Genomic DNA, 8,718 nt, shown 5'->3' on the forward strand with positions numbered 1-8,718 from the left:
TATAATCCCTGGCCCCTGGGTGCATGCCTAGTCCTGCTGCTCTGTATGTGAGCCCACCTGCTCTGACTTGCCCTGCCCAGCCCCATAGTGAGGCAGTACTGTCCCCAGAGGTCTGGCCTGCTGCTGTAGTAGTCAGTCTAGACACTGGGGAGAAAGTTCAGGGCTGAGGCTCTTCCTAGAATGGGCTTTGGGAGCCGGTGAAAGGAGCATGGTGGTTCCTGATGCTGGAGGGAGGCCAGGGAGCAGTCCTCAAAGATGTGCCTTCTGAGCATCAATGAACACCCTCCAGAGACCCTCACAACTCCAGAATGGGGCGGGCAGCCTCTTCTAGAGTCCCCACTGAATACCTAGGACCCTGACAGCATCTCACACAAAGAGAGGGTGGGGCCACAGCCTTACCAAGATGGCTCTTGTCAGACCTGTTGGGGATATTATCTTAGTTAGGCCAGGGCCTGGGACTTAACAAAAACAAGACAAGTTTCCTCCCCAGCCAAGGTAGGGCCATGCTGGGTCTGTCACAGTTTTACCCAGGAAAAGGGACCCATGTCTTACCAGCTCAGTACAAGTCTCTGGAGGAAGTGGGGAGCTACTAACTCAGAATAGCCACGTGCACCTCCATGGAAAGGCCTGGAGCCTGTGGCCCAGCTATGAAGTCAAGTTGCTGAACCATCCCAGGCCCCAAGCTCCTCAGAATGAGTGTATTATTGACCTTGTTAGGCCAAGAGGATCAAGGCAATGAGGTATCCAGGCAAATTGTGCAGGCTCAGCCTTACCCTCATCCCTCAGTGTCCAGAGAGGGGCAGGTGCTAGGTAGAGTGTGTAGGAGGAGGCAAGATTGATGTAGGCTGGGGATGAACACAGATGGTCAGCCTTTCAGGGTGGCTTCTGGTCAAAGACAGAGCCCTGAGAAGGACCAGAGCTGGAGGAATGGAGACTGAGCCTGCTCCAGGGTGTGCCTACCAAAGCCTTTCTGAGTGGATGACTGTACCAAGGGACAAAGGAGCTGATCCTAGAACCTCCTGCTCAGATATTGTTGGAGTCCCATGGTCATGTTTCTCCAGGCCCTGTCATGTTAGACAAGTCCAGACATAGACCATACCCACCAGTTACAGGGTACAGCTCAGTGTCCCTGAACTGTACCCAAGCTGTGTGACCTCCACACTGTCACACTGCTGATCATGGCTAGTGGGCTCCGGAGTGGGCAGACAGAACTAGACCAGACCAGTGGTAGGGATGTGAGTCCTTTATTGGAGTGAGGCCAGGTACTCCCAGCCTGGCTGTTGGGTGTTCCCCCAGTGGTGGGATGGGATGTGACAGTGGGCAGTTAAGACTCAGACTCGAACATCTTCTTCCGGCCCTCCATGCCAGACTTCTCCTCAATGTTCTTCCTCCAGTCACCCACGTCACGCAGGTCACGCTCCTGAGGGTAGAACCAGAGAGCCCTCAGACCCACTCCAGTCTTCCCCAGAGCACCCTGGGCACTCTCTATGAACGGGGCAGTGAGTGAACTCTCCCGCTTGGCTCTCCCCCTGGGTTCGGCCTACCTTCTCAGTGTCCTCCTTCTTGACCTGCTTCAGGTTGGCCCTCAGGTCCATGCACACCTTGTGCTTAGAGCCCAGCAATGCCTTCAGCATGGCATCAGCTGACATACGCACCCTCCGAAGTGGGGGCCTCTTGAACTTGCCCCTCAGATCAAATAGCTTCTGGTTCATATCTTCCAGCTGAGAGGAAGGAGCAGGAGGTTTAGGGACCTGGCAGCTCCCATGTCCCCAAAGTTGGTCTTACTTTCACACCACCTGGTTTCATCTCATATTAGCTGGCCATATCACCCCCATATCATTTGGCTCCACCCCATGTCACCTGGCTGCACCTTCGTATCGCCTGACCCCCCCACCCACTCATGGCTCCTGAAGTCCCTGGCTCACTCCCAGGCCACATGTCCTCCTCTCACCTCCTTGCTGCTCTTCTGCACCTTCACCTCCATGTCATATTTCTCCTCCTCAGCCACATCAATCTTTGCATGCAGTTGCTTGCAGAGTTCCTGGGTGGTCAAGCAGAGGATGGGTGGCCACCCTGACACTTGAGGACCACTTTCCCCTCCCAGCTCTGACCCAGGCCTGACCTGCTGAGGAATAGGGGGGTAGCAGGACCTTGGGCGGTATGTGGCAAGAAGGGACTACCTGCACTTCAGACATGGAGCCTGGGATATGCAGAGGTGGGCAGTGCTCTGACAGGTAGTTCTGTTTCTCAGATTCACGGCGGCTTTCCTCTTTTTCCAGTTCTGTGGCCGCAATCTGGAGCATCACACTCTGAGAAGCAGAATGGTGAGAGTAAGGGTCTGCAGTGACTCCCACCCCCACCTCTGTACCCCCAGCTCTCTGCAGCAGCCCATCCCTACCTTCAGGTGCTGTCTCCGGGCTGTGATGGCCCTGTTGCGTTTCTGAACAGGACAGGGCAGGACAGAGAGGACAGAGTCAGGCCTTGGCTAGAACACTGACCTCCTTGAAGCCCCATCTGACAACAGGGCTCCCAAAGAGGCTTCAGGGCCACTGCCCAGGACCCTGTTATTTTTCCCCAGTCCAGAGCCTGCTTCAGGGACTCATGCCTGTGGTCCTGACACTTCGCTTAGGTGGCACATAAGCTTGAAGGGGGTAATGGGGTTTGGGAATGGGGAGGGGTGTGGCCAGAGCTTAGAGGCTGTGGGCAAGGGGAGGCCTGGGAGGTGAATGGTGAACAGAAATCAGAAAGGAGAAGTGATTCCATTGTGATTGAGCCTGAGTCTCACTTCCCTCTCACTGGGCACCAGGCAGGCACTTCCTTTCTCTCTGGGGTAGCTCAGGGGGCGGGGCACTTGAGGACCTTGACAGGTGTGTCTTCTGACTTAGTCTCAGGGAACCATTATAGCCTGAATGGTACTCACCTCCTCACTGTCCCAGGAGAAAGAGGGAGGCGGGAGGGGGAGAGAAAAGAGAAGTTAGGTTGTGGCTCATGGGAGTAGCCATGGAACCTTGGGGTAGGTGGGGTTGAAGGGGTAGGTGTTAGCCACGGAAGGTAGGGGGATATGGGACCCGAGCCCTGGTGAGGGGACTGCAGTGTGTGTGGGGGTGTCACACTGGGTACCACTTACTCCCCCATCCTGAGTTCTCGAGCTCTGAGCCTGTGGGGAGAGAGCGGGGAAGACGTCAGTGTCCGTCTTGCATGAGGCCAGGCATGGAGACCTGTGCTCACTCACTAGTCCAATTCTGCTCTACCCTCAACTCAGACCTTCTCAAAGGGCAAGGATTTAGAGGACATCCCCCACCCCCACCCTGAGGGTGAGAAGTAAGAGGAGAAAGTGTTCCCAAAATGTCCCAGGCGGGGCCTGAGGAGCTGCAGCTGTCCCCGAGGGAGGGGTGGGGCTGGCCAGCACAGGTGGCTGCCAGGGTGAGCCTGTTATTTTTAACTCTTGCTTCTTTGGCTGGAGAAGTAGATACATGGAAGAAAGAGCTCTCCTGTGTGGCCTGGGGGCTCAGGTCCCCGCTTGCTTGACCTGAACGTTCTCTTGCTTGTGTGTCCCCAGAGTCAGTGCCTGTCATCAGAGGCCCACTGAAGACCCCTGTCCCATCCTACCAGCACCTGTTGCTTTTTTATCCCAGATCTGTGGGAACCCCCAGAGAGAGCTGTTGGCAGCAGACCCCAGACCCCCAAGTCCCTGCCCAGGGAAGTCCTCCTGCGAGCTAGCCTGAGTAGTGCCCTATTCTCCAGCTTCAAGAAGATGGGCCAGGCCTCACCTAGAGTCTGTGCAGCAGGGCTGGGAGCGAGGTCAGGCAGGCAGCAGTAAGCTGGGCTGGTGGGCCAGGGGGAGGGGTATAAATGGATTTCCCTGGGCCGGGCCCCTGCTCAGAAAGGGCATGGAGTCTCCTCAGACCAATGGGGGCACAGAGAGGAGGAGAGCCTCCCCACCTGCCCAGCCTGCTGGCCAGCCAGCCCAGGCGCTGGCCTGTCCAAGAAGTCTTGGGGTGGGGGTGGGGGTTGGTTTGCTCTATTTATGTCTCAGTGACCAGTTCAAGATGCCACCTTGTTCCTGCAAGAACCCTCAGGACAGCAAGAGTCACACTGCATGTGGGTCTCCAGGGTACCCACCCGGTTCAAGCATCCATTGAAGTCTTCCTCCAAGGGAAACTTGACCTAACAAGTGGACTAAACTGGAGTCACTGTCAAATGGCCTTGTAACTCAGCACCTATCTGGTCACTCACTCCATGTTTGGGCTCCTGGGCTGACTGTTCACCACTTCAGTCCTCCTGCAAAATTGGACCCATCCCCAAAAGCAAGCAAACAAAAACAAAACAACAAAACAGTCTCTCTGGCCCTGTGTCAAGGCTCAGGAGAGAGATGCCCACCCCTTGTAGTGAACTTGCCTTTCTGCTCAGGGAGAGGAACAAATAGGCCCCTGGACCAGTAGCTGGGCCTCTCCCAGCCTGCCACACACCCTGCCCACGGGTGTCTATCTCTCTGCACAGGCAACTTGGAACATGTCCTTCAACCCCAGAGAGTGGTGCCACCGCCCTAGAAACCTCTCTCTGACCTATGGGGGCTCAGGGCCCTTGGTTGCCTAGGCAGGCCCTGCATTGCCCCGCTCACTAGGGCCAGGCCCTCACCCCTTTCCCGCTCCTGAACCCCACCCAGAGACACCCAGATCATGGCTTGGCCCCAGCCCTGCTGCTCTGGGGCCCCTGAGGATCAGGGGAGGGTTGGAACTGCTAAAGCCGGCCAGATGTGCTGGGATTAAGAGGTATATCACAGGCCAGGACTGCGCGCCCCCAAAGGCCCCAGAGCAGCTTCCGAAGGCATCTACTGCCCCCTGCTGATAGCACAGAGGACACCCTATGTCTCCATACCTCATGATGTTGGGGTCTCTTCCCCACACTGTCCCTACCCACAACTCCCCCCACCAGTTGCCCACCTTGTCCCCACAGGGCCATCTCTAATCCCCTGCTCCTCTGCCAACCCTGGATGGCAGAGAGAGATGCCATCTTCCCCAGGAAGACCTAATAATCAGGCCTTAAGCAGAGGTTCAGTACTGGCAAATCTGTCCAGAGCACCCTACCTCACCCTTGAGAGGCCAGTGGTGCCAAGATGTAGCCCACCTTGTGCCTCAGGTCCTCCTCACAGGGCTCTATCAGGGCACATGAGTGGGAAAAAAAAGACCTTTATTTCAGAAAGCTTGGAAGAGCCTGGACAAATGCCCACAGCTCCATTTGGGGAAACTGAAGCCTACAGTTCTTTTAGGAGTGAGGCCTAGGTAGGGGCAGGTGAGGCTTCAGGGCCAGAGCACGGTCCACCTCCCTGGGGGACTGCAGGTGGTGCCACTGGGCGATAGGCCGTCTGGCATGGGCCAACATATCTGCCCAGTGCTGTAGAGGTTGTCCTGAAGCCCTGGGACCCAGCAAAACCTTGCCTATAGGCTCAGCCCGGTGATGCAGGCCATGGGCCCAGACAGCCAGCACCAGGTCCACACTCTGCAGACATAGAAGGGAAAAGGTTATCAGTTTGGCCCAGCACAACGTCCCAGGCCACTCCACCCTTCCTCCTGCTCCCCACCTGGAGCTGGCTAAAGGGAACCAGGAAAGTGAAGGCCTCGTTGAAGTAGGGCATAGTTGTGCCCTTCTTAGAGGATGTTTTCCTCTTCTTCCATTTTCTCTGGTTTAACATGAGCTGGACCTTCACATAGGGCTCTGCATGAACAAGAGAGGTCAAGAAAGGTGTCTGATACATGCGCATGGGAAGGTTGAGCACAAGGGCCCAGCCCTCTGACCACCCCAATATAGTTCTTACCTACAAGCCCTGGATTCAGGCCCCGAGCCTCCAGCACAACCACAGTCAGACGGCCTGAGCTGGGCACGTAGCGCAGTGAGAAGCACAGCTCCCCCATCTGCTCAAGCTATGGGTAACAAGGCATGGCCGCCGCTGGGAGGGTCATCTTTGCCCTTGGGGTTTTGGGCTCAGCAGTTACAGCACCCAGGCCTTGGCCACCCCCATGGCACAGGCAGGCCCCTGCCAGCCAGGCTCACCTCAGTGGTACCTGGAGGGCCCAGCAGGTACCAGCTCTCCAGGACATGAAGAGGGTCTACAGTGCTCAGGGATAGCTGAAGCTCCCCTAGTAGCTCGTGTTCTGAGAACCGCTTGAAGTCCAACAGTTGCACCTTCAGGGTAGCCCTGGGCAGCTCTGCTGGTGGGACCTGCAAGGCAGGGCCGTGAGCTGAGTCCCGCTGCTCTGGCCCTAGACCGCTCTACCTACACAGGTTAGACTTACCAGGAAGCAGCATGTCTCTTCAAACATGGGACAGAGAGTCCCACGATGCACTTTTGTCTCGTGTCTTCTCCCAGCCTGGGTGGAAACACTGATGCGGGCGTAGGGGTCTGCTGTACCTTCAGCCTTCAGGTTTTCAGCCTGCCTCAGGCCCACCCTAATCTGGGGACCAGTGGGTTGGCTTAGCTTGTGGGGGGGGTCCTCTTCTCATGTTCCCCTCTACCTGGCACTTCCCCTATCACACCCTCTATCAACTACAGAGCCTCTGGATCTGCTCAGTGGGACTTACCTCCTGGCTTCCAAAGTCATACTCCAGTGAGAGCAGCAGTCGCCCCCACTGTTGGAGTCCCCCAGAGCAGGGCTCCAGGCAGTCCACATCTGGTTGAACCTGAGGTGGATGAAGGGGGTGGTCAGATAAGTATGGTTGAGACCAATCCTCAACCAGAGGCCTAGGCTCTTATAATACAGGTCAAACCACCACCAGCAGGCCAGCTCACAAAATGGTTCATATCCTCAGGGCAGCTTCCTGAGACCAGCCATATCTGCCTTCAACACGACGTGTATGGTACTACTACTGTAGCTTCCAATGGCCCATGGACCAGCATCTGCATGCTTCTTGAACACCTCCTCCCCCACCCCCTTTTTCATCTCCTTCCTCTGCCAGGAAGGCCTGCCAGGGCTGCCCTGAGCTCCCTAGCCTGGACCTTGCATTCCCCTCCCTGGAGTGAGCCAATATAGGAATGGGCACAGATAGATGCAGGTTTCTGCTCCTCACCAGGTGAGTAGTGGTGCTGCTATGAGCACTGCTCAGACCCACAGCTTCTTTGTCTTTGGGCTTCTTCCTGCGGCGCTGGCAGCGATGGCAGCAGCAGTAGATGACACAGAGCAGACAAGAGACCAGGAGGACTCCAGCAGCAAGAATGGCGATAAAGAGTGCCCAACCGGGCCCTGAGCCAGGGGCACAGGCTGCTGAAATGCCTCTCTAGACAATCCGGGTCCCAACTAGACTGTACCATGCCCACATCACTCTTAGGGTTCCAGCCACTCACAGGGGATCCTGGTAATGAGATCTGGAATGAGACTGGGCTCAGCAGTGTTGTCAACTGGGGTTGAGGTGCTGAGGGGGTCTGGGACACGCCCCATCTTCCTGCCCCTATTGGCTTGGAGGAGATAACTGTGGAATCCAGGTCACTTGGGGGAGCCCTCTGACCTTTGTGTACTGCCTCCTCAGCTGGCAGCAGCAAGTACTGAGTCCACCCTAGATTAGAAGGCAGCATAGGTGGCCAGGGGCAAGGGTGCTAGTCAGGCAGAGAGAGGCTTTGGGCCTTGTCCAAAGCATTGACTTAGCTGCCACAAGCCCGGCCTCTTGCCACCTTCCCCAGTCCCCAACCCCAGACAAGTAGGCCAGGCCTGGGCAGCCTGGTACCTACTTTTGCTAGCCCTTGCTCCCTGGAATCCTCTAACACATTGCAGGAGGAGCTTTGCCCTTTTTCCTTGGGCTCAGAGGCCTTTCCTCATTTTCAGGGGTGTCTCATTTCCTGAGGAGGACCCATTATAGGCCCCTGCATTCCAAAGACCTACCACATTCTACCAGGTAGTCCAGTTCACTGTAGCCTCAGGGCCAAGAGCAGCTTGGGCCATGAGGTCATGTGGGAGAGAACTGGGGATACAGGGCATAGGGCCACCAGCAAGTGGGCATGCGCTCCAGCAAGCCTAGGCTGAAGGAGCTTTGCTGGCATGGGCACCAGGCCAGTAGTGCCTGGGGATGAGGGTGAGGCGGGGGCAGGCAGGGGCAGGGCATAGCTGGGAGAGCTTGAACATTCCTCCATGCTGAATCAATGCCGGCCTAAACTTGCCTACCTGCCTGCTTGGCTACCCTTGGCATGGGAGTGGGAAGGAGGAGGCCATGAAGCTGCCTTGGCCTCTGTGCCCCACCTGCCCGGGCCCTGAGGAGGGTACACACTTAGAAGGTTGGCTTCTTCCACCATGAGCAGGAAGGGTGGGGTCCCCAGCTAGGGGCTGGGAGCCACTGTGACTTCCTGAACTTAGATTCCCCGTGCCCCCACTCCAGCTTCCCTAGATGGCAACTACTAGCCAGGACTTAAGTTTCTAAAACTTGGGTCTACCCCACTGTGCCACAAGAGCCTGCCAGTCCTCCTGCCAAATCTAAGCCCAGACTACATACAAGTTACTAGACCAGTCTACCCCTCCAGGAGTGACTAACTGTGGGGTCAGATCCTCTCTCTCTTGTACCCTCAGCCTGGAATCCCCAACATGATTCCAAGGGAACATCAGTGTCTCACTGCCTGGCAGGATGGAGAGAGGCAGCCACAGCCCAGAGAGCCCAGAAGCATCCACCCCTCGCTGATTGTAGGTAGCTGTGGATCAGGAGGGGACCAGGTTCTACCTCCCAGGTCTCCCTTAGGGG

At 56.7% G+C, this 8,718-nt stretch overlaps 2 protein-coding genes across 2 annotated transcripts; both read right to left on the reverse strand.

Moving 5' to 3' along the window:
• Positions 1–1,261: 1,261 nt before the first annotated feature.
• Positions 1,262–4,962, reverse strand: Tnni2 (troponin I2, fast skeletal type). Its single transcript, XM_035441600.1, has 7 exons — positions 4,944–4,962; positions 4,622–4,713; positions 2,399–2,440; positions 2,181–2,309; positions 1,952–2,041; positions 1,545–1,721; positions 1,262–1,420 (listed from the first exon to the last, which is right to left on the reverse strand). The coding sequence occupies exons 1-7, from the start codon at positions 4,960–4,962 to the stop codon at positions 1,325–1,327; spliced, it is 645 nt and encodes a 214-aa protein (XP_035297491.1). The 3' UTR covers positions 1,262–1,324.
• Positions 4,963–5,193: 231 nt separating this feature from the next.
• Positions 5,194–8,047, reverse strand: Syt8 (synaptotagmin 8). The gene is made up of 8 exons (XM_035442095.1): positions 7,340–8,047; positions 7,066–7,238; positions 6,580–6,678; positions 6,294–6,452; positions 6,052–6,219; positions 5,816–5,921; positions 5,582–5,715; positions 5,194–5,499 (listed from the first exon to the last, which is right to left on the reverse strand). The coding sequence occupies exons 1-8, from the start codon at positions 7,431–7,433 to the stop codon at positions 5,266–5,268; spliced, it is 1,167 nt and encodes a 388-aa protein (XP_035297986.1). The 5' UTR covers positions 7,434–8,047; the 3' UTR covers positions 5,194–5,265.
• Positions 8,048–8,718: the final 671 nt, after the last annotated feature.

Source organism: Cricetulus griseus, chromosome 3 (genome assembly GCF_003668045.3).
Source record: "Cricetulus griseus strain 17A/GY chromosome 3, alternate assembly CriGri-PICRH-1.0, whole genome shotgun sequence".
In the NCBI taxonomy this organism is placed as follows: Eukaryota; Metazoa; Chordata; class Mammalia; order Rodentia; family Cricetidae; genus Cricetulus; species Cricetulus griseus.

Bases quoted from the DNA above. Each gene is read 5' to 3' on its own strand.
- Tnni2 (XM_035441600.1), bottom strand. The intron at 2,042-2,180 runs GTAGTCCCTTCT...TTGACCACCCAG, and splicing joins GCTCCATGTCTGAAGTGCAG to GAACTCTGCAAGCAACTGCA. The intron at 1,722-1,951 runs GTGAGAGGAGGA...CCTTCCTCTCAG, and splicing joins TGCAGAAGAGCAGCAAGGAG to CTGGAAGATATGAACCAGAA.
- Syt8 (XM_035442095.1), bottom strand. From the start codon at position 7,433: ATGGGGCGTGTCCCAGACCCCCTCAGCACCTCAACCCCAGTTGACAAC. The intron at 6,679-7,065 runs GTGAGGAGCAGA...CATCCACCTCAG, and splicing joins GCAGCACCACTACTCACCTG to GTTCAACCAGATGTGGACTG. The intron at 5,922-6,051 runs GTGAGCCTGGCT...TGTTACCCATAG, and splicing joins GCCCTCCAGGTACCACTGAG to CTTGAGCAGATGGGGGAGCT.